Genomic DNA, 23,936 nt, shown 5'->3' with positions numbered 1-23,936 from the left:
GTGGGCCCGGAGAACATAGACCTCCTGGTGGACCAGGGGGAAGACCGGAATCAGAACGAGGACAGATCTGTCATTATTCATCCATTCATTCCTACATTCGCCATACGCCGCAGACGCACGCCGCAGACGCATGCTGCAGACGCACGCCGCAGACGCATGCTGCAGACATGCCGCAGACGCATGCTGCAGACGCACGCTGCAGACATGCTGCAGACATGCTGCAGACGCTCGCCGCAGACGCACGCCGCAGACGCATGCTGCAGACGCTCGCCGCAGACTCAAAGGGAAAGGGCTGCATACGTTTCCTCCGGCCGGTTTCCTGCTTTCCCAGAATAACGCTCGCTTTATGAGGCGGGCTGACGCCATGCTTTTTAAACTGCGCTGTCTTGACCTCTGACCTCGCTCGCTCTTCCTTTTGGATGTCATCCTCCCGAGCGGAAGCCCCGCCGTGTTCCGCCACCAGAGGACTGGTCCATAATGAATGTCTTTTTAACGGCTCAGGAGGCGGGGCTTCAGCCCAGCCTCACGCTGTGCCATTGGTCCTTAGGAGATGATTGATTGACGACACAGCCGGGATTTGATTGGCTGTTAGAACCTCCTGATCTGCCTCCACCAGTCCTGGCTGGTCAGGTGACCGTGACGCGCTGCAACAATCAATGTTATCAATCATCGGACCTGAAACGCTCGCAGTGGACCAGACTGTCCCTCCGTCTGTCCTCCCTGCGTCTGTCCTCTCTGCGTCTGTCCTCTCTGCGTCTGTCCTCTCTGCTTCTGTTGTCCCTCTGTCTGTCCTCCCTCTGTCTGTCCTCTCTGCGTCTGTTGTCCCTCTGTCTGTCCTCCGTCTGTCCTCCCTGTGTCTGTCCTCCCTGCGTCTGTTGTCCCTCCGTCTGTCCTCCCTCCGTCTGTCCTCCAGCGGCTCGCTGGGGTTCTGTCTCTTTCCCAGGATGTTTCCTCTCCTGTCGTCTTTGTCAGCAGAATTAAGTCAATTAAAGGAAAGTACCTTGTAAAATATTTGGACTCAACCTGATGGGAAACGATGACTGGGGGGGGGCGGGGGCGGGGGGGGCGGGGTTGTGCAGGAACCCGACCTTCGTTTCATCATAATGAGACATCTGTGTTTCTTCCTCTCTGCAGTGACTCACAGAGACGTACAGTAGGAGCCCCCGGTGGGAGCCGTCCTCGAGGGGGGGGGGGGGCGAAAAAGTGTGAACCTTTTAGGATCACTGTGAACATTCAGCGTAAGGGGAGGGGGCCCGGCTCCTCTCTTGATCGGATCCCCGGTTGGATCCCGCTCAGCCGATCTCGACGCTCGGGGGGGGGGGGCGTCTGGATGCTGAACCAGCGTTCAGCATCCGACCCAAACCGCAGCCTCGCCGTCCCGCGTGTTCGCCGCTGCAGATCCAGAGTTCTAATTACGGCCCGGTTTGAGGGCGCAGACACCCCCATGTGAAAGGCTCCGTAAGTCACACACAGGCATTGGTGGGACGCGGGGGTTTGGTTTTTATCCTTCTCAGGGCTGGACAATACATAAAACTCTTTACGGTCTCGGAGGCCGGGACGCGGACGGGACCGTCTCCGACGCAAACGGACCGGCTGTAAACGCTGTTTATTTGAAAGCCAGGATATAATTAGAAAACTGTGGCTTTCCAAGAAAGGATATGCGTGTGTGTGCGTGCGTGTGCGTGTGCGTGTGTGTGTGTGTGTGCGTGCGTGTGCGTGTGCGTGTGCGTTTTCTCTCTCCCGTCTACGTTCTCGTCTTCATTGTGTCAAAGTTGCTCCCAAATATTTTGTGTGAGAAATAAAGTTGACATGAGGAATTTCTCAGGCGGTCGAGGCAAACATACGTTGGACTATAACGCTCGGCGAATCCGAATCCGGCGTGTTCGGAGGACAGAAGAAGAAGAAGAAGAAGAAGAAACGTTTCACGTCAACTTTTGATGTGCGTCAAACCTAAACGTCCCGCGTGAGCAGATTCCGCACGCCGTCCGGATCGTTCAGCTCCTCGGACGCTCCCGGTTTGGGAAGCCGTTCCTCTTAAGCCACGCACGGAGCGACGTTGTGTCTGGCGGACGACTCCTTTCATCCTTTCATACAACTCCTTTCATCCTTTCATCCTTTCATCCTCTCATCCCGAGGCGTCCGTGAACACGATCCGACATTCTTCCCTGTCAGCGGCTCGTAATGGAGGGCAGGTGGCGTGGAAACGCGGCCCACGGCGAGGCGGCCATATTGGTCCCCCCCCCGTCTCGGCCCGGCCTTCACTCAGCCGCCCGACTCCCACCGCCAGCGGGCCGGGGCGTGATCACGCGTGAGTCACGCAACATGAATCTGCCGGTTAATGGGAAACGCGTTGATGTCAGGGGATGAGACTGACAGACGAGCAGAATATTTACTTTACCAGCTTCCTTTACCGCCACCCCGCCCCCATCGCCACGGCAATAAGCGCATGGGGGAGGCATTCATCCCCCCCCCCATGCGCTCTCACTCTAGCTCTTCACTTAAACTCTCTGCAGAGCTCAAAGTGTCAGAGCTCAGAGTTCAAAGTGCCAATCGGGATAGTCTCAATCCCGATTGGCTCCGCCTTCTCGCCCCCGCCGCCGGCTTTTACCTGCGGTTGCAGTTGGACTTTGTGTGGGCGAGATTTAAGAGCTCAATCCTCTTAGCGAGGACTTTGCCTTTGCAGTCCAACGCTCTCTGATCCGGTCCACGCTGCAAGGATCCGTGGCTTCCAGGAGGCGTGGGAGAGCGTTCGAAGCGGCGAGCGGCGAGCGGCGAGCGGCGAGCACTCGCTGGGAACGTGTGCTGGGACAGGAAGGGAAGCTGATCCTCTTAGCGGCCTGGAATTGGCTCGCGCTCAGGAAAGTGTCAGTCGAGTCGGTCAACCTGAGAGCGCCAAGCGAGATTGTCTGGCCTTGATTCGGTTCCAGTGGCGCCCCCCCCCCCCCCCCCCCCCCCCGGGCTAGGGTGGAGGGGGCCTGACGTTATCTTTCCTTGGTGCGCCCGGCCTCGAGGGATGAGTCCGATCCAGGGTGCTTGTCTGTTGGGTTCGCTGCCGAACCCGTTATTTGTACGTCAGGTGGGCGTGGCTCTCGGCTAACGCATCTGCTCCAATCAGCTCGAGAACGACGCCCACTTAGTTCTGTATTCTCTCAGGGAGCTGCATTCATGTTCTTACTTTCCTGTGGAAAAAGGTCTGCAAAGAATTATGACGATATCAATCAATACATCCTGATCACAAACGCTTCTTACTGGCCAGCAGGCGGATGCATGAAGGAAACAAATACCCCCCCCCCCCCCCCCCCAAGCCATCAGATTTAGTCCTCAATCAATGATTCACGGCCTGGAATGCGTCGCGTTGTGGGAATGTGGGAACAACACGGGAAACCTCAGAAGACGACGGCAGGAAGTTTGTTTCTGCCGACGTGACGGAGAGAACAAAGACGAGAAGTTGTTGGAATAAAAAACGGTCGTCGTGGCAATAAGCGTTGATTTCTGCCCTGAAGCCCAAATCCCAACGGCATCAAGTTCTACTGCTGCCTGCTGATTGGGCGGACGCCAGGAAGTAGAAGTTGTTCCCCTTCATCTGAATGTAAGACATCAAAGCCGTTTGACGCGTTACTTCCTGTTCCGCTTCCGGGTGTTTCTCAGCATCGTGTCCCGACTCGTTGACCTTCACCTGCTCACACTGGTTGAAGGTCGTAGCAGTAGAAGCCGTCTCGCCGGGTGAACCCCGTCCCGCCGGGTGAACCCCGCCCAGTCGGGTGAACCCCGTCCCGTCGGGTGAACCCCGTCCCTTCAGGTGAACCCCGTCCCGCCGGGTTAAAGGCTCCTTCGGGTCAGAGAGAGAGTAAACATTGAGGCCGTTCTTCGCTGGAGACTAGCTATTCTGGGGGTGCCCCCCCCCCCCCAGCTTGTTTCTCATAACGCAGTCTCAACAGTCTTTCACACAATGGCCGTTCCTGATTGGTTTGTTTTGTCAGTGCGCGCCCCCGTCCCGCGTTTGTTATTGCAGAAAGGAGTCGATGCTGAGGCTGCAGAACCGGAACATTTTCTAATAATAATTTAAAATCCTGTAGGGGGGGGGCGCAGGAGAGCGGTGCAGGGGGTCTGCCAGATGAGGAGTTCTGCTCCAGAAGCTGTTTGGGTTCAGAAAGGTTCGGTATGCAGTCTGCTCGGCGCGCGCCCGTCAGCACAAACGCGCGCACAAAGGTTACGTGGAAAGAAATGGTTTGAGGGCCACCTATACGCACCTGCCCAGAGGAATGTTTTATCAGCGCTGCGTGTGCGTGTGTGTGGGGGGGGGGGCATCATGATAAATATTTATATTCCCCTGCGTGCGTGACGTGAACGTGCCCACGCCGAGGAGCTGCGTGTCTTTACGCGCCTGTTTATGTGACAAATCGCTCATAATTAGCGGCGCGTCCGAGAACACGCACCAGACGGACGCGGACGCGGGCGCGGGCGCGGGCGCGGGCGCGGGTGCCTCATACCGGGGATCTCCGTTTACATTATTCAGAGGAGGGTGTGACTTGTTGCCTCTTTTCTCCGCCTGTATAAAACCAGAAGTTCGCGTAAAAGCGAACACAGATGGAGAAGCCGACCCGGCTCGCTGCGTCACAGAGAGTCCCGTTACGCGTGCGCGACGACTCTCACACGGTCCCCCTGTGACCAGCTTAACGGCAGAATGCCCGGTCTCTGCGCGCTTTGCTTCGCCGCCGCGCTGTCTGCGTTCATCCGGCTCGCCGGAACCGTGGGACCGGTGGTCCGGTGCGAGCCCTGCGACGCCGGCGCGCTCCTGCTGTGCAAGCCGCTACCCAAGGACTGCGCGGAGCGGGTGCGGGAGCCCGGCTGCGGCTGCTGCGTGACGTGCGCCCTCGGAGCGGGTCAGGCGTGTGGAGTGTACACGGCGCGCTGCGGCTCCGGGTTGACCTGCCGGCACCAGCCCGGGGAGGCGCGACCACTGCAGGCTTTGCTGGAGGGACGGGGTGCGTGCGCCAGCGCAGCGTCCAAAAACCTCCACAGCGTCGTCACGTCTGCGCAAAAGCAAGGTGAGAGCCGCGTGCGCACGCATGGTTTCTAGTGCGCGTGATGTTTGGTGGCTTGGACCGACGCGCGCCCCGTGAGGTGTTCCTGTCACCGCCCCTCTCCATGGGTACACCGACTACCGAAGGTGCGGAGAGCCGCGCGTAAAAACACATGCAAAGCTCCGTTTCACGCACAACCTGCCCGGTGCGCGCACCCAATCGGCTCCAGAACGTTTTAGCGGATAGCTCCAGCTATGGCTTCGATGTTTACGCAGTCATTAGTAGTTGCTTTCCCACCAGGCGGTCGCTTTTTCCACGCGCGCACAGCTTTAGAACATGGCGCGTAAAAGGCACAATGACGCATGCAAATTTGAAGATAGTCGTTTGGTGCTGAGGGTTAGGGTTAAGATGAAGAAATGAGCACTGGCTCATCACATCGGTCTGCGCAACACGCACGCGCGTGCACACGCACCCTGGAAGCTGCTCGCAGACCATCTTCGCCATCAAAGTTAACTCACGGACTTTTTGCGCACAGCATGAAAACACAACGCACAGCTCATTATCAATGCGCCATAATTACACATTTCCCCGTGCACGTATCTCTTGTTGCGTGTCCGTGGAGTCGTGCCACCTCCGTGTGAACACACACTGTTGTGTGTTTACGCGCTGCTGACGTCACGCCTGCAGGAGCTTCCGTGTGTTTTCTTCTTCCTCGCTATTTGGCTGGACCGCAGCAATGCGTGGTGCGCAAGAATCCAGCAGTCACTGTCTCACGCACACACGCACACACACACACACACATGTCTCTGTCTCCTCATTATCACTCTGTCACGTGATGTTCGTGGTTTAAGAATAAAGATCAATCTTAACTTCTTCATGGCGAGATTTCATCAACCGGAAGCTGGTAATTAACGCACGCTGAGACGGAAGAGAGGGAAAGAAAAGATGCATGGAAAGTTCATGCGCCCCCGCTGGTGAGAGAGCGTAAGTGCAGCGCCCGTGGATCCCGGTTGTAGAGCATCTGGTGCCTGCCGCCGTTCTGTCCCGGCTGATGCCGCTGTTGACATCCATGTTGTTGTTCCGGAGCGCCTGGCGGCCCCCACCGTGCCTCTGATTGATCAAGTGGTCACGGAGAAAGGGGAGGAGTTCCAGCCTGCCCACCCACACGAGTTACGCCCCAACATGCCCGCCCGCCCGCCCGCCCGCCGCCCTCACCGCAGCGCTCCAACACAAAATCTGCTTTGAGTTAACGGTTTGAAGCTGTTTGGGCGTGTGTCGGCCGCCGCCGTCATCCCTCCGCCTCCCCGGGACGTCTCAGAGCTCAGTTAGCCCCCGCTGCCGTGGCCAACCGATTGGCACATGGCGGCCCCCTCTTTTGCCTCCTCCTCTCTCATATTTTCTCCTTCAAACTCCTCCTGCTCCTCTTTATGGATCGACATCGGCCCGTGGGCATCGTGTCCGGCCTCCAAACAGCCCACAATCCAACCAGCTGACTTTATTCAAACCGGCCAAACAGTCAAAAACAACAACAAATGAATTAAACTTTCCATCTACCCCCCCACCCCCCCATGCAGACACAAATCAGGTAGAGGAAAGCCACGCCAACGAGACTGCAACGATGACCGCGTTACCCAACGTGGCGACCGTGAGGGGGGGTCGCAGGTCGATGGACTCCAGGCATCCACTGCATGATAAGCTGATCCAGAAAGATCACAACAGGAAGACCCAGAGCTACAAGATGGACTCGGCGTCAGGAGGAGCCAACATGGACGTCCACAACTTCTCCCTGGAGAACAAGAGGGAGACCGCGTATGTAAGTCCCTCCCACCAGCGTTTATCAGCATTCTGCGGCTGGGGGCGTGTGACGCGCGGCTGTGGGCGTGTAACACGCCGCTGTGGGCGTGTGCTTCCAGGGGCCATGCCGGCGGGAGATGGAGACCATCCTGAGCAGTCTTAAGATCAGCAACGTGCTCAACCCGAGAGGATTCCGCATTCCCAACTGTGACAAGAAGGGATTCTACAAGAAGAAACAGGTGAGCAGCACGCACACACACACACACACACACACACACACCTGAAGCAGACCCACCGCATGCCTGAACACTTCCAAAGAATCCTCAGAGACCCCCCCCCCCACCCCCCAGGTTGCCTTGGCGGCTACATCAACACTATATTATCAGAGTGACTAATCACCATGTGTGACTCCGGTAAATGCACAGCAGCCGTCTGACTCACCCGTCACAGGAAACGAGGTCGGTCAGGTGTGTGGTGTGGGACGCCGTGGGGGGGGGGGGGGGGGTAAGAATGCGGCCGGGGCGTGTCTGCACGGCGCTGGCGTGTGTGCTGCTGGTGGCCAGCTCCAAAAACAAACAGGCCGTGGTCCAGCAGACTCGGGCCACCCATGGACGGCACCGGCGGGCGATGCCCTGACCTGAGGGGAAGTGGGCGGGGGGTAATAATGCGATGCACTTCCTGAGCCTTATCGGAGCGCCGGCGTCTCAGGCGTGAGTCAGAGAACAGGTTGAACCGCCATCACTGGATCCATCAGTAAAATCAGCTTCCTTGTTCCGTTCCCGGATTTCATCAGCCCTCCAGCAGGATTGTGGCGTGTGCGTGTGCGTGTGCGTGTGTGTGTGCGTCTGTGTGTGTGCGCGCGTGTGCGTGTAGCGTGTGCCGCCTCTTTCTCAGAGGGCCGGCGGGGTGCAGGGTGTGTTGAATCCATCCGAGGGGATGTGCCTTCCCGCAGATTTATGACCGGAAGCACGGCGAAGAGGAGACCGTGTGAAACGTCTAGGGTGACAATACTGTGGAAAGAAGGGAGCGAGAGGAGGAGGAGGAGGAGGAGGAGGAGCCACAAGTGTAGACATGATTCACAAGTTGACTTTAAGGTGACAGATTGACATCTTGCATAAGAGACGATGGCTATTGAAAAGTGACTATAAACCTCTGGATTTGGCGAGACACGTCTGCGTGGCGTTGGTGCTCCCACACGTCTGCGTGGCGTTGGTACGCCCACACGTCTGCGTGGCGTTGGTACGCCCACACGGCAGCGTGGCGTTCGTGCTCCCACACGTCTGCGTGGCGTTGGGACGCCCACACGGCTGCGTGGCGTTCGTGCTCCCACACGGCTGCGTGGCGTTGGTGCTCCCACACGTCTGCGTGGCGTTGGTGCTCCCACACGTCTGCGTGGCGTTGGTACGCCCACACGTCTGCGTGGCGTTGGTACGCCCACACGGCAGCGTGGCGTTCGTGCTCCCACACGTCTGCGTGGCGTTGGGACGCCCACACGGCTGCGTGGCGTTCGTGCTCCCACACGGCTGCGTGGCGTTGGTGCTCCCACACGTCTGCGTGGCGTTGGTGCTCCCACACGTCTGCGTGGCGTTGGTACGCCCACACGTCTGCGTGGCGTTGGTACGCCCACACGGCAGCGTGGCGTTCGTGCTCCCACACGTCTGCGTGGCGTTGGGACGCCCACACGGCTGCGTGGCGTTGGTGCTCCCACACGGCTGCGTGGCGTTCGTGCTCCCACACGGCTGCGTGGCGTTCGTGCTCCCACACGTCTGCGTGGCGTTGGGACGCCCACACGGCTGCGTGGCGTTGGTGCTTCCACACGTCTGCGTGGCGTTCGTGCTCCCACACGGCTGCGTGGCGTTCGTGCTCCCACACGGCTGCGTGGCGTTCGTGCTCCCACATGGCGGCCATCCTAGACGATGCCTGCGATTCCAGGTTTGTGTTTAGAAGCGGCTCCGACGTCTATTTTGGATGAAGAACCTGCACAGATCAGTCGGAGACGATCGGATGTCCCATCAGATGGGAGGGAACTGGACCCCCCCCCCAGATTGATTTGGAGGGACCCCCCCTCCACCTTGTGTGTGTGTGTTTCTGTAGGAGACGTCCGAGCCGAGCTAGCGCTACCTCGGCTACAGAGAAACCTATTTTTAGCACCGGCTATATGAATCGGCCCAGTATCCCAGTTGGGGCCACGCATGCCCAACCCCCCCTCCCCCCCTTCTCTCTCACCCATCAGTACCCCCGTTGTGCCCTGCCTCCAGGCACCCACCCGTCTTTTGTCCACCCTGCCCGTCCTCCCACCTGGCTTGTCCTTCCTTGCTTGGCCCACTTGTGAATGGGACGACGGCGTGTGTCGAGAAGAAGAGGAGGAGGAGGAGGAGGAGGGTTGAGGATGTGGGCCAGGTGCTCGTGTACCCTTGTCCCTCCCCCCTCCCCCCTCCCCGCCGGTGCCAGGGCCCATAAGGGTCGACTTATTGAGCGTGACTCAAAGGGATCCGTGGAAACGCACACGCCGACCACAATGGCTTTATAATGACGGGCCGACCTTCGGGGACGCAGACGTCTATTTTCTCTCTGTCTCTGTCCTCCGTTCTGTTCCCTCCCTGCGTCTGAGGATCCACCTCTTCTCTTCTTCTTCTTTAAAGACGGCGTGGAGCGGTGTGGACGTTTATCTCCAACGCGTCCTCGTCCCCGCTGCTCGACCGCGTTCAGTCAGCACACTGGTTTCACAGATAAATCATACGTCGAGGTTTCTGTAGCTCCGTTCTGCTCGAATAAACACACACACAATTTAACACGAATACACAAACATGCGCCCCTACACACACACACACATTACATTTTATGAGCCTGTGTTTGTCCTGCGGTCGGACGAGGCTCTTTTTAATGTCCGTGAAGCCCGGCGCTGCTGCTATTAGCCGTCACGGCCGCCATCACAAGAGCGTGCATTCATGTGCACGACGCACAAGCACGCACGCCCCATAAAGGTGGCATTATGACTGAGCAGAGTGGATGAAATGGGCTTTTGAAGGGATGGCCCAGGGGCACGACGTCTGAGCCGAGGTTCGGACTGTTGTTCAGGGTGCGAGGAAAAGACTCCGCCTCCAAAACCCGTGCCAGCTCACCTGGCTGAGTTTGAATCGAAGCACAGCCGGTACGCTGACTGGAATTTAGTCACGTCTCTTCTTTGGAATTAGCTTCATTAGGACTAGCCAGCTAGCACGGCTACTAGCCGTGCTACTAGCCGTGCTACTAGCCGTGAAGGACTGTTTATAAAGCTGTACTTCTGCCGCATGTGCACGTTCACGCTCATGCATGTGCACGTTCAGATTGACGCAGTAAAGACGGGATTGCTTGAGATGACTGCTAATAGTTCACAGATGAAAGACGGCCTGAGCGGAAATTCAAAGGTAGCCAAGCAACTGGGGGGGGGGGGGGGGACCATTTTGCTCTTCCTCTCACTTCTGCCTCTCTTTCGGCTTTTCAACCCTCCCATACGCACACACACACACACACACACACACGCAGGACTCCATCATCATTAACCAGTGCAGAAGAACACAATGTTAAGCTCCTCTCCGCGGTCCCGTCCACTGGGCCGGGGCTAAAATAGAAGCTGGCCGCAGACTCAGACGATGGCATGGAGAGAGAGAGAGAGAGAGACAGAAGAGGAGGAGGAGGTAGGTAGAAGTTCCTCAACCGGGAACGGGCCAGTAGTTGTTGGTATTTTAACGGGCCTCTGTCTCTATAAAGCAGCCTTTGATCTCACATTCAGGCTCCATGTGGATCTGGACTACGCCGGAAACAGACACCTGGTCGCACTCTAAAAAAGCCCGTCTGTCTGCCTTTGGGTCTGCCTGCCTGCATGAACCTTGTTGGTTCAGGTCCATACAGGAAAATAACGCTGCTGGGTTAAAGCTGGAGGTTGAAACCGAGCCGGCCAATTCACAAATATGTGACTCAGCGGTGTCGTCTGTCCGTGTGTAGCCCACGGCAACCGGCAAAATGAGTGTTGGTTGGCTGGCTGGTTGGCTGGCTGGTTTGTTGGTTGGCTGGTTGGCTGGTTTGCTGGTTGGCTGGCTGGTTGGTTGGCTGGTTTGTTGGCTGGCTGGTTTGCTGGCTGGCTGGCTGGCTGGTTGTCTCGACGCTGACTCATTGAACGTACGTGAACCTTGAATTCGAGACATTCCTGTTTTTATGTCCACGCTAAATGAAAAGCTAATGCATCTCGTAAAAAGGCAGAAACTTTATTGGGACAGGGAGCAGGCGTGTTTCCAGCTTTTACTGCGCCTCGGCGCTCCGACTGGAACGCCGTTGTCCCGTGATGATGTGCATGCGCTCCGAGTGTCCCTCTATGTCCCTTTACGTCCCTGAATCCAGCCTCCTGTTGTCTCTACATCCATGGACACTATAAATGTGTCTCCTGATCATTCCCAAACCTGGGACACGGTTCTTCCGAGTTTAGGATGGTGTCTTTTCACATTTACCCCAAATGGGGGCTCTTGAAGTTGCCACCCTACAAGGCGCCCCCCCCCCCCCCTGTGGACATCTGATCTTACTGCAGGAGCGCCTTCATGTATATCTACAGTGCATTCATTTTGTTGTAACCTGTTTATTTGCTCATGTGTGTTTATGCGTGCACACGCACGTGCACACGCCGGCCATAATCAGCTCCCGGTGATCTTGAGAGTCCGCCAGCGTCCCAGAATAGCGCCGCTGGTTTTCCTCGCAGCCGTCCAGCCGGCCTTGGCAAATATTTTAGCATCCCCGTGTTTACCTTCGCTCTGCGTTTTCCTCATTCCTGCCTCTCTCTGTTGAAAATCATCAACTTTCTTTCCTCTTTACCCCCACCGTCCGATAAATAACCTGGACAGGGGGCTGTTTGCACACGGACACCTCCTGAGACATTCATTATCGAGCCGAGCAGCTGCATCATCTGTTCATCGCCGAGGAAGAAGAGGGAGACGCTTCCAGAGGACGAGGCATTCCTCCCCAGGATTGATGAGATGCTCTCCTGAGGAATGACTCGTCCTCTGACAAGCATCCAAAAGCCAAAAGCAAACAGAGACATGACAACACACATGCACATCGAAGCTGCTGTTGATGAAAGTTGTCGCCTTGGAAACGCTAATCTGCTTTAGCAACCATTCTCTGCTGCTCGTTACGCTCTCGTCCTCGGGTTGGAAGTCCGAAGGTTGTCCAATCACCTCCTGTCCAAGGTCGCTAATCGCTCATTTTGTCTTTGCAGTGCCGTCCATCCAAAGGCAGGAGGCGGGGCTACTGCTGGTGCGTGGACAAATACGGGCAGCCCATGCCCGGCTTCGACGGCAGGGAGCGGGGCGAGACGCAGTGCTACAACCTGGAGAGCAAATGAGAGGATGGAGGGACGCCCAGTGGACGGGGAGAGGAGGACAGAGCAGAGAGAGAGAGAGAGAGAGAGAGACAGGGAGAGAGAGACTACTTATAGTTTAATGCAAACATCTGAAGGGTTTCGGCGAGAATGAGGGGGGACGGGAAGGGCGGAGCCGAGCCTCCTGTCCATCTGTCTCTCTGTCCTCTATCCTTTCTCTAAAAGCAAACCAATCAGAGAGCGAGAATCCGACCACCTGCACTATCCTTTAGAGAGAAAGGAGGGACTTTTCCACTCGACTTATTTGTGACTGTGACCCGACAAAACCGCACCAACGCCATTCCTGTTGCGTGTGTGCGTGCGACATACGTGTGCACAGCTGCATGTCTGTGCATGACTCGAGTGTGCGCTCCCCTAATGTGTCACTACGCTCGGCTCCCGGAACCCCGGCCCACGCTCCATTTAACAATGCAGAACAAAATGCTCTCTGGCTCAGGGTCCTTTTTGAAGTGAGGCATGATGGGATAGCAGTGCTTTGACTTCTTACCCAGCACAATGGCCGCCGAGGGCCCTCTTTGCTGCCTCTGGCTGTTCCCTCAACCTCCTACTGGGAAGGAACGGCGACAGATAACGTGCCTTAAAGCAGAACCCTTCACCCGCCATAGTTCCGCTCAACCCAACATCTGCCTTTCAGCGTCAAGGACTCATCGACTACGCCCAAAAGTGTGAGAACGGGTGCTAGCTGGAATTAGCTTCGTTCACTAGCAGCTGTACAAACTGCACAAGAGAAAGTTCTGAAGCCACTCTGGTGTCGTCCCGCCCTTTTACTGTGTAGCAAGAAGCTACGCTAACTGCCTGTCCCGAACCACATTGATCTTGAATGAAGCTACAAGCTAGCCGCTCCCATCTGGCACTAAAGTCAGTCTGAAAGATGATGATGCCGACTCTGGACGATAGTTTGGTAGCTCATGGATCCTTTGTGGGGGGGGGAGGTGGCGCTTTCCCTGAGCCTGAGTATTTAATACTCAAGCAACAGCTCTCTGGCTGAGTCTCTTTGTCCCTGATCCACAAGAGATCCGACCCCTGGTCCCCTCTGTGTGTGTGTGTGTGTGTGTGGCACCGGCGCTGAGGTCCGAAGCCTCACCCTCGTGTGTGTTGCCTGATACCGTCCCAGAATCCGACCCACTATCCTCCGGCCGCCTCCTGTCGCTTCAAGCACAAGCACTTAAAGCACTTTAGCTGCGCCGCTAGCCGTCATGCATGCAGTTAAAGACAATTGGACCTTTCTGCATGCCTTTCCTTCGAGGTAATGTCAGATGAACGATCAGAAAACAACAATAACGCAGGGAGGAGGAGAAAAGACGAGCGACACCAGGACTTCTGAAAGTCGCGTTCCATTCAATGCAACTATTTTCTTTCTTGTTGTCGCTGTTTGTTTCTTTTAGAAATGCTCGTATGATCTTACGCCAACAAATCTCCACCAGGTGGACACATCACCAAATACGCATTCACGCAAGTGGTGGGGGGCCGGAGGGAGGAGCTTCCTGCCCGACGCTGTCCCACATCCTGTGTAAAGACTTGAAAAAGTGGAGGGAGCGCCGACAGGGAATGCTCGCCGTTAGCTCGGTAGCTCGGAGTCGGCTGTAGGCGATCCTGCAGCAGCAACGTACAACCAGCCTGTTGGTGCTACGTCCCGTCAAAGACTTGATGTAGGGGAGGGACACATAGAAATATGTCCAAGCTACGCCCTCCTTACTATTTGTGTGTCTTTTTCTATATATATATATACATAAATATATTTCCTGGCCAGCTACGTGTCTGATTAGACATCATGTACAGTACTTAAAAAATTACAATTATTTATCTAAGAAAGAATTATAAGCTGATCCAAACTAGATTTCTCACAGATTGCACAGCGAAGTCTGTTTCAGTGTATGTTGGGGATTATAATCACTAATGAACGTTTTATTTTCTAGTTTTCCTGCTGTCGCCCTGCAGGTGCGTTTCGGTTTCGGGCCACTTCACCTCTCTAAGTCTCTCCGTGCACACCTAGCCGTCCCGCCCCAGCCGCGGTCACGTTAAGGATCTCTCTGTTCGTGGGGAAATGGATTTTGTTTAACGAGTCTATCCTTCAAAGAGTTGATTTCTGATTCGTGACTCTCAGCTAGAAATCACACAGCGGTTACTTTCTCTGAGATATTTGTATTTAATGTCTTTTGTTGGTTTTTAAAATAAAATTGAACACGTTTCCAGAGGCGGCGATCTTTCTCTTTTTTGTCGGCACCGTCTTCGCGACTTCCTTCGCGTCGGACACAAACCCGAAGACGAAGTCCACCGCTGGGCCTCGGAAAGCGTAAATGAGAACGGAGCAAATCTGTGAAAGCATTAAAAATAAACCGTGTCCGGCAGGCTGGCACGGGAGGTGGGGCAGGAATTCTGCCCCCGACCAAGGCAAACAGAGAGCGGGGCAAACGGCAGCGCCGAGCTGCGTTCCCGCCAGCCGTCTAAAGTTAGCCAAGGACGTCCACTTTAGCTCGCCGTGATAACACGGCGTGCAAACACACCCGATATAGAACACGTGGTCCACGAGACACACCCCGCCTGAGGTGAAGGAGAGGCCAGCGTAGATGAGGTTAATGTTTTTATTAAATATATCACCTTTTCTTATTACATCTCAATTACAAAAGTGTTCCGACGCCAGTGAGCAGTTAGTAACTTTGGAATCGACCCACGGAAACACAAACTGGCTCTCCAACAGCAGCATGTAGCGGAGTCGCCGCGCGTTAGCACGTTAGCGGCGCGACCCGCTCTTTGTGGTTGTGTGTTCTTGATCATGGACAACACAACTGACAGCAGACACTTAAATATCGGAGGTAGGTTAATGGATATACCCGTGTGAGAGGCGGCGCGGCGAGGCCAGGCGCCGCCCGCCCTGCTGACTGACCCCATGGAATCATGGGAAGTGTTTTCTGAAGACAGTCTTGCATTGACTGACGAGAGCTGATCATGTGTCACGTCGGAGGAGACAAAAAGAGGAAGTGAACGACACGACTAAAGGATGAACAACAAAATGAAGCATGGAGACGTTTAGGAGGACTTCTCCACGGCGTTGGGCCACTCAGTGCTTTTCCTCCTGCCCCAAAACCTCCAGGCGACTCGTTCAGGGAGGGGCGAGCTCAGCTCAGAGCCAGCATACATATCTACACTTTATACAGACATACGAGTAAAAATATAACAATGATATAAATACGCATAAAATAATCACAAATAAAACCAAATACACCTGCAAATAAATAAGGCAAGACAGGAGAAGTAAATGCATCAATATTAAAATCTTTTTCCAGAAAAACAAAAATAGATTTCTTTTTCTGTCTTTGGGACGGGTCTTTGAAAAGGGGGGGGGGGGGGGGCGCTCGGCCCTGCAGTGTACCTGAATGAGACACCACCATGGACAATAAATAAACCACAAACAGAGGGAAACAGTGGCGTCTTCTTCGTCTCCTCCTCCTCCTCCATCGGTGCTCGGCTCTAAGGACACTCGGCCTCCGCAGGCAGGTCGGTCGAGCCCGGACTCTTCTTGCCGTTCCAGGAGTTCACGCACCAGCACCGACCCCGCTGCCCGTCCAGAGAGGATTCACACTGCATGAGGAGACGGAGGCGTTTAGTTCACGCGCGCGCGCACGCACGCACACACGCACACACGCACGCACACACACACACCTGCTTCGGCTTGTAAAGCCCGTGCTTGTCACAGTTCGGGAGGTAGAATCTGGTCAACTTGTCTCCTAACTTCTGCTGGGATTTGGCGATCTTATCCAAGGCCCTCTGCAGCTCCACGTGACACGGCCCCTGCAGCGAGGAAGGGGGGGGGGGTAACATAGAAATAACCATTTGTTATCAGCAACCACGTGGGATGACATCAAACTGGATATAAAACTTGCGACCTCTCTTGAAACATTACGCGAGCTCCCCCTTGTGGTGCAATAACCCCCCCTCCCACCTCAATCGCCACCGCCACAAATCTCCCCAAAAACTTTTTCTGCGCAGCCGGGCTCCACGGAGTCCCAGCGGGTCGGTGCGGGTCGGTGCGGGTCGGTGCGGGTCGATGCGGGGCGGGGCGGGGGGGGGCTCCTACCTGCTCCACCAGCTTCTTGCGGATGGCGATGAGCTTGGCTTTCATGCTCTCCTGCGCGTCGGCGGCCGCCCGGTGGTCGTGCGGCTTGGTGAGGCTGAAGCCGGGGTCCGAGATGGTCTCCATCTCCGCCTCTGGCTCGCCCTGATCTGGAGACGGGATGGGAGAGACCGTGAGGCCGGACCGGACCGGACCGGCTGGCTCCGTGGCGGATCCGCGGGGAAACACAGACGCAAACGTGGAGGCCTACCTTGCGTTGGGGGCTCGGGGGTCGCCTCCCGCACAGTGGCGGCCGCGCACACGGCTTGTCCACGGGTGAGGGAGTGCAGCGGCCGCGGGTCGCCCGGTCTCGGGGTGCACCTCATCCCGGAGCCGCACGGGGCCGTGTAGATCCCGCACAGCCCCCCGGCCGGCAGGGCGCAGGCGAGGCAGCATCCGCAGCCGGGCTGCCGCAACAGCTCAGCGCATCCGGGCGCCACCGCCGGACACTGGCTCAGCGTCTCCGGGGTACACGGTGCGCAATGGATCGGCTCTGCCCCCCCCACCGGGGAGCCCAGCGTCCCTGTGGCCAGCACGGCGCACAACGCTGCCGCCACGACGCGCTGCAAATACAATCCAGCCATCGTGAACCGGATACCGAGACGCGGAGCGGCGGAGGATCAATCAGCGCGGGAGGATCAATCAGAGGAACAGCCGGATCTTTCGCGTGATTATGGGATGTCTCACGGTGCGTTGCGCGCAGCCGTATTTATAGCCGGCTTCTCTGTGACTGTTTGACGCATCGGCGTTATGAATGATTTCTGAAAAGAAGGTGTGCTGATACGGTGGCCTCTGATTGGCCCGCGTGCGTCCGGTCAGGCAGCTCATTTGAATACAACGTTCACGTCAATATTTATTCTGGAACCGGCAGCGGCAATGTTTGACCCCCCCCCCTCTCTTTTCTCACACTGATGCGCCCCCCCCCGACAACAGTTTGTGTTTGTTTTCGTGAGTTCACTCCGAGCTGATTCCGGATCGATTCCAGAGTCTCTCCGGACACAAATGAGCTCCAGAACAACGTCGTCTATTCACGACCCCCCCCCCCCCCCCCCTAACGAACCTCCTCGCTTTTCTCTCACAAGTTGGGTCGGGGGGGTACTAATGAGCGCACATCACGCGCGCCCACGCTGCATCAGAGGGACCATAAATCAAACTTTTCTGCGCAAATCAAAGTCACAGTTGGAGCCGGTGAGCCAAAAGCGCACGCGCGCGCCCTGCGTGCGTGGAGCCGGCGTTGGGCCCAGCAGTAATTACCCGTTTCCTGGGACAATAATAGACCGATGGGTGGACATGGCCAGAGACACGTCCGTCTCCCGGGCAGCGACGCGCACGCGTTTTCACCGCGCTGCTGGTCCCAGACCAGCCGCGTCATCGCGTTCCAAAGGAACTAATTAATTACCCCTTTGAGCCCCCTTTCTGCTGCAGCTGACGTCACGGTGTGATCGTGGGCTCCACGAAACCGCCTCATTGGATTGCATCATCTGGGGGGGGGGGTAACGGTAACAGCAGAACCCAAAGGGTAATACTATGTAGTAGCACGCATTATATACTACACTAAACTAAACTACAGTACAGTATTGTGTGTACTGTTATACTACACTATACCATACTAAACTACATTACTATACCCTACAGTACAGTATTGTGTATACTATTATACTACACTATAATATACTAAACTACATTACTATACCCTACAGTACAGTATTGTGTATACTATTATACTACACTATACCATACTAAACTACAGTACAGTATTGTGTGTACTGTTATACTACACTATAATATACTAAACTACATTACTATACCCTACAGTACAGTATTGTGTATACTATTATACTACACTATAATATACTAAACTACATTACTATACCCTACAGTACAGTATTGTGTATACTATTATACTACACTATAATATACTAAACTACATTACTATACCATACTAAACTACAGTACAGTATTGTGTGTACTGTTATACTACACTATAATATACTAAACTACATTACTATACCCTACAGTACAGTATTGTGTATACTATTATACTACACTATAATATACTAAACTACATTACTATACCCTACAGTACAGTATTGTGTATACTATTATACTACACTATAATATACTAAACTACATTACTATACCATACTAAACTACAGTACAGTATTGTGTGTACTGTTATACTACACTATAATATACTAAACTACATTACTATACCCTACAGTACAGTATTGTGTATACTATATTATACTACACTATAATATACTAAACTACAGTACCCAGTGGCCCGTGGTGCAATGTTGCATCATCTCCTAATCTAACGCGTCTCCCCTGCAGCTCTGCGCTAACAGCTTTAGCACGCCGCAGCTGAAGCGTGTCATTGGTGGGCGTGGTCTCATGTGAATGTACCTGAGCAGGTGTTCAAGCTCACCGCTTCAGAATGGGAGCGCTTCCCTTTCTGTGGATGAGCTCTTGTGATTGGACGGCGTGTCCCTCACTGAGCTGCGTGTCCCTCACTGAGCTGCGTGTCCCCCTCTGAGCTGCGTGTCCCTCACTGAGCTGCGTGTCCCCCTCTGAGCTACGTGTCCCCCTCTGAGCTGCGTGTCCCTCACTGAGCTGCGTGTCCCCCTCTGAGCTGCGTGTCCCTCACTGAGCTGCGTGTCCCCCTCTGAGCTACGTGTCCCCCTCTGAGCTGCGTGTCCCCTCTGAGCTGCGTGTCCCTTACTGAGCTGCGTGTCCCCTCTGAGCTGCGTGTCCCCCTCTGAGCTGCGTGTCCCTCACTGAGCTGCGTGTCCCCCTCTGAGCTACGTGTCCCCCTCTGAGCTGCGTGTCCCTTACTGAGCTGCGTGTCCCCTCTGAGCTGCGTGTCCCTTACTGAGCTGCATGTCCCCCTCTGAGCTGTCCCCCTCTGAGCTACGTGTCCCCCTCTGAGCTGCATTCACTGTCCCTTCCCACCGGCTCGCGACGATCCATCAAAAGTCAAAAGGAATTCCACAATTGATCCATTCTATAAATAACTTGATGTGATGGAAGCCTGTCCTCGGGTGAACTGGGGGGGGGGGGGGGGGGGGGCTGAGCATCGTGGGATTCTCTGTGTTATTAGAGCGTTGATGTAAAGACGGAGAGACGTGGGGGATTAAGGAATCTCACGGAGTTATCTCAGGTCAGGGACGGACCCACGTGCACGCAGCGGGCCGCGGGGGGCCCACACAGCCCCCGTACGGCTGCGTTCGGGGGCTCGATGTGAAGCAGGGGTTCCCACCTCCTTCAGACGTCACGTGATGCAGATCAAACGGACCTTGCCGATGAACGTCCCAGAACTGGAATGTTTATCTTTGACGAGAGCACCGGGAAAAACAGCCGTGTTGTCCTCGAACTGCGCACTCACACACACACACACACACACACACACAGGCACGCACGCACACACACACACACACGCACACCCTAACCCTTAAGGTGATTTAAACCTTGATCTTTGGAGGGCGTCTCATGACTACGACTGAAAAACAGAGATGTTTTAAAAACACGCCCACACAAAGAACGCACACCTGTGAGGAGAGGACGGCCCCCTGAGGTGAGCCTGCATCTGGAGTGATGTCACAATGGGGGGGGGGGGGGGGGGGGGGGGTTGTGTGGCATTTGATTCATTTTTTAAAGGTGAGCGTTTAAAGACCGTCAGACATTTCAGATTTGCGTGCCTGTGAAACGAGGCGTGTGTTTCCGTGCGTCTGGGGGCAAAGGTCGGCTCGACCCGGTCGTGTTTCTGCAGACGCAACAGAGTGTGATAGGAGACGCTTGTTTTGCTGCACGGTCGGGATTTAAGGGATGTGATGTCGTGAGGCCGGCGCCAGTCAGCCGGGGTCGCGTCGCCCTGCCGACCCATCTCACACTCCCCGTCTCCGGTGTGATAGCGGGCAGCGATAAAGTCCGACGGAAGACGCCTTCCTAAATACGGGAGGAGAAGCTCAACCTGGGAGCGAACCCGGGCCGCATCCGGTCCCAGAACACGCGCTGAGAGTCAGAAGGCCGGAAGGCCGGAATGTGGCACTGATCCCCGGCGACGTTGTTCCTTTTCTTCTCCTCTCCCGTTCACAAGATTCCTTTAATCTGATAATCCGTGTCTTAAACAGGCAACGCAAAACACGGAACCGGAACCGGGGTCATCCACGGCGGAGGAGTCACTGCTGTAATACAGTGACTCATTAGACTGCAGCGTCTTGGCATATGTGTGTGTGTGTGTGCGTGTGTGTGTGACTGTACACTTGTGTGTGGGAAACCCAGGAAATCCAGGCTCCCATGCACCAGTGTCTATTGTGTTTAGTTTCCTCCTCTCTCTCCAAGTGTGTGTGAGTGTGTGCGTGCGTGTGTGTGTGTGTGTGTGTGTGTGTGTGTCAGTGGTTCCCTCATGCTCTAATGAGAAGGATTGAATTTGACAAAGTTGGCTGGAAACAATTTCATGAATGGGTCAGGGGCACGGTGTTGGTACCGTTAGGTTCTGTTGTAATAATAGTTTTACTTCAGTAACAGCGAGTGTGTGTGTGTGTGTGTGTGTGTGTGTGTGTGTGTGTGTGTGTGTGTGTGTGTGTGTGTGTGTGTGTGTGTGTGTGTGTGTGTGTGTGTGTGTGTGTGTGTGTGTGTGTGTGTGTGGTGTGTGTGTGTGTGTGTGTGTGTGTGTGTGTGTGTGTGTGTGGCTGCCTCCTCCTCCAGTTGAACAATCTGTCCAGAACATCCACACAAAACAACCCACAGCAGCAAATAAAGAGCAACATCACACGGAGTGGGGGGGGGGGGTTCCGGACCGGGTTCCGGACCGGGTTCCGGACCGGGTTCCGGTCGGACTCTCTTTGGCTCTGGCACCGGGTCGGGCCGTGTTTCCGGGCCGTGTTCGATCCCGTACCGGCGAAACAACGGACGAGGAGGGACTAGCTGAGGTGTCCTCGTGGGACGTCCCCTGTCCGTCCAGAGACGAGACTCTGCGGGACAACACATTATCCTGATTCTGTTTTCCACCCCCCCGGGTCACCGTGAACCTCTGTGCTTTCTTTGGAGGTTCTTTGGGCTTTTTCTGCCCCGTTCGGGGGCTTTTATCTCGGCTCGTCACATTCCATCTGCGTGGACGTTCGGATGAGACCAAACACGGAGCGGCGGGAGGACGTGTTTCACAATCTCACAGGCGTTCTGTTGTTGCTCCGGCGGCTGGGGCCCCACATTCGGACTTCATTAAGCGCCGCCCTTCAGGTCGAGTCGGGTGCTGCGGATTCCGACGGTCTTTAAACACACCAGTGCAGCAGGAAGCGGCGGGGATGTTTGGAAGGCCTCCGTAATAAACGGAAGAGGATGGAGGTCACGACTTTCTGGCTGTCGAGGTTTCACAACAACGTTGTTGTTTAAGCCGTCACTGGGTGTTTGTATACGCGTCTGTTTCCATGGCGACAGGTGCATCCTTCAGGGTACATGTTTGACATCGAGCTGCAAAATCTACGCTCACTTAAACATCTGAAGCAAACATAAATAAATACGGGCAACACGCGCACGCACACACACACACACACACACACACACGCACGCACACGCACGCACACACACGCACACGCCTGCTGCAGAGTGAAGCGGGTTGTTGACATCCGGGGCAGTCGGGGTGATCACGAAGCCAGCGGAGGGGCAGGTTTATCATTTACTCATCGAGACACACAACCTTGATGCTCTCGTGTCGGGGCACGCTGTTGTTGTGTTGCCATGACAACCTGTCACTCAGAACGCTCGGCGTGCCACAGCACAAACATTTTCACGTCCTTCCTGCCACAGGACGAAACATCCCTTCGCACTCAGCTCGACTCACAAACAGAAACAAAGACGCGCCCCCACGTTTGTTCCCCCACCCTGCTAGATTCCTTTGCTGGGGGGGGGGACAAACGTGGGGGCGGGAGAAGGTATAACACACGAGGTCCTGATTAAAATCCTGACAAAACAAATCGATAATGTCTGGAATCGATTGATTCCACGGGCTCCTGGCGAGCGTGGATGGCGGGGGGGGGGGGCGGGGGGTCCAGATAAAGGTGTGGCTTCAGGGTCTTTACCGCTCCATCAACGTTGGGTTTGCTTCGTTGACCTCGATGATGCTTCTACTTAGCCCCGCCCCCCCATGCAGTGAGCGCCGTAACCTTCAGAGATAAGCCTCCACCGGCTTTATTTACGTCAATCTCATTGCAGTGCAAACATTTAGTATTAAAATATCGTCTTTAACAAAATGGTACATTCACGTAAAACGTCTCCATAAATACACCTTCAACAAAAGAACTCAACAAATATCGAATCATTCATAATATATCTCTGAAAAATAACAGCTAGTAGTACATATACCAACCCGTATTATACAGTAAGAAAATATCCAATTTACAGTAACTATCGTGTACAGAACAATTCACTTTCCAGCAACTGTTAAACGCAAACGTATAAAAATCCTCATTGTTCTATCGCTTAGAAGTTAAAGTTAGCATTCGAGCTACCGTTTAGACTTCAAGGAGTGGGACGGTGTCGTTCAGTCAGGTTACGGCGTCCAAACCGCCGGCCGCCATTTTGTGTACGAAACTCTTAAAGCAGGGGTCCCCAAACTTTTCCCTTCCCTGACGGAGGGCCGGGGTCAGTTTGTACAGGACAAGTGTGATGATTGCAGGGGGGGGCCTGAACATTTAGGGGCGGGCTGTAGTTTAGGCTTCGTCTCACCGTCACTACTACACACAGTGACATGAATGTCTCACACCCAAAACCAGTCTCTCTCCAGCATGATCACAAACGACCGGAGAGCTCGTCTGAAACCGGCTGGATCAATCAGCCGATCCAATACAGCCGCCGAGGACCAAACAACAAATTACCGTAAAGAATCTGTACGCCGCACACCCCGGTTTCGAACCCAGGACCTTCTAGCAGGGAGTCAGGTGTGCTAACCACTACACCACCGAGACCTCGATGGCACCCTGTCAAACATTAGGATCAATAGACAGTAGCATTGATGACTTTAGGCAGCTACACTGGTGTTGAATCCTGTACGACGTCACCTGGTCGGAGACACGCCCACTCCACATAACTCATAATGAAAAAACACAGCGTAGCGTCGTAGAACACAACAACACGCCGTGGTCTGAGATGACAGGTATGACACCGGCGACGCCTCAGGTTCCCTCACCTATACGGTGGCGTAGTTGGTAGGGTTGCCGACTTACAGCCGAAGGAACTGGGTTCGCATCCAACTGTGGGAGTGGGGGTGGAGCAGAGGTAGCAGGGTAGGCCCAGGGCCTTACCTGGGCGGAGTGAACTGGACCATTAGTCCACTCCACTCCGCCCAGGTGTGCCCTGGACCTACCCTGTTGCCCCTGCTCCATCTCATTCCCATTAGTGGGATTCGATACCAGGGCCATTTTGCCCTCCTCAACAATGCTGCCAACTATGCCACCGTGTCGGCGAGGAAACTTGCCCTGTTATTACAAAGTTATTACTATGTAATAAGTTATTGAGGAAACTTGCCCTGTTATTACTATGTAGTAAGTTTATATTTCAGACCAGAAGAAAGGTCCATGGAACATTAACATTCTGGTCGTCTGGG

The 23,936-nt window shown here is 55.0% G+C and overlaps 3 protein-coding genes across 3 annotated transcripts in view; 2 read left to right on the top strand and 1 right to left on the bottom strand.

The window, feature by feature from the left end:
* The window catches only part of LOC137899574 (tensin-3-like), a 9,554-nt gene extending 6,856 nt beyond the window's left edge, over positions 1-2,698 (top strand). Inside the window, exon 16 of the mRNA XM_068743611.1 lies at positions 2,514-2,698. Within this exon, the coding sequence (XP_068599712.1) occupies positions 2,514-2,698 (185 nt within the window). The remainder of the gene's footprint in view (positions 1-2,513) is intronic.
* Positions 2,699-4,684: 1,986 nt separating this feature from the next.
* igfbp3 (insulin-like growth factor binding protein 3) lies at positions 4,685-12,189 on the top strand. The gene is made up of 4 exons (XM_068743300.1): positions 4,685-5,048; positions 6,599-6,837; positions 6,938-7,057; positions 12,064-12,189. Exons 1-4 carry the CDS (start codon positions 4,685-4,687, stop codon positions 12,187-12,189), a joined length of 849 nt encoding a protein of 282 aa, XP_068599401.1.
* A 2,610-nt stretch (positions 12,190-14,799) lies between these two features.
* Positions 14,800-16,975, bottom strand: igfbp1a (insulin-like growth factor binding protein 1a). The gene is made up of 4 exons (XM_068743301.1): positions 16,548-16,975; positions 16,301-16,446; positions 15,886-16,014; positions 14,800-15,804 (listed from the first exon to the last, which is right to left on the bottom strand). Exons 1-4 carry the CDS (start codon positions 16,918-16,920, stop codon positions 15,694-15,696), a joined length of 759 nt encoding a protein of 252 aa, XP_068599402.1. The 5' UTR covers positions 16,921-16,975; the 3' UTR covers positions 14,800-15,693.
* Positions 16,976-23,936: the final 6,961 nt, after the last annotated feature.

This window comes from Brachionichthys hirsutus, chromosome 9 (genome assembly GCF_040956055.1).
Source record: "Brachionichthys hirsutus isolate HB-005 chromosome 9, CSIRO-AGI_Bhir_v1, whole genome shotgun sequence".
NCBI lineage: Eukaryota > Metazoa > Chordata > Actinopteri > Lophiiformes > Brachionichthyidae > Brachionichthys > Brachionichthys hirsutus.
Note: the sequence above shows the minus strand (reverse complement) of the source record. Positions and strands in the feature narration are given on the sequence as shown.

Excerpts from the sequence above, each read along its gene's own strand:
- igfbp3 (XM_068743300.1), top strand. The coding sequence starts at position 4,685 with ATGCCCGGTCTCTGCGCGCTTTGCTTCGCCGCCGCGCTGTCTGCGTTC. Across the intron at positions 5,049-6,598 it reads CACGTCTGCGCAAAAGCAAG|ACACAAATCAGGTAGAGGAA; the intron begins GTGAGAGCCGCG and ends CCCCCCATGCAG. Across the intron at positions 7,058-12,063 it reads GATTCTACAAGAAGAAACAG|TGCCGTCCATCCAAAGGCAG; the intron begins GTGAGCAGCACG and ends TTGTCTTTGCAG.
- igfbp1a (XM_068743301.1), bottom strand. The coding sequence starts at position 16,920 with ATGGCTGGATTGTATTTGCAGCGCGTCGTGGCGGCAGCGTTGTGCGCC. Across the intron at positions 16,447-16,547 it reads CCCCGAGCCCCCAACGCAAG|ATCAGGGCGAGCCAGAGGCG; the intron begins GTAGGCCTCCAC and ends TCCCGTCTCCAG. Across the intron at positions 15,805-15,885 it reads GGCTTTACAAGCCGAAGCAG|TGTGAATCCTCTCTGGACGG; the intron begins GTGTGTGTGTGT and ends CTCCTCATGCAG.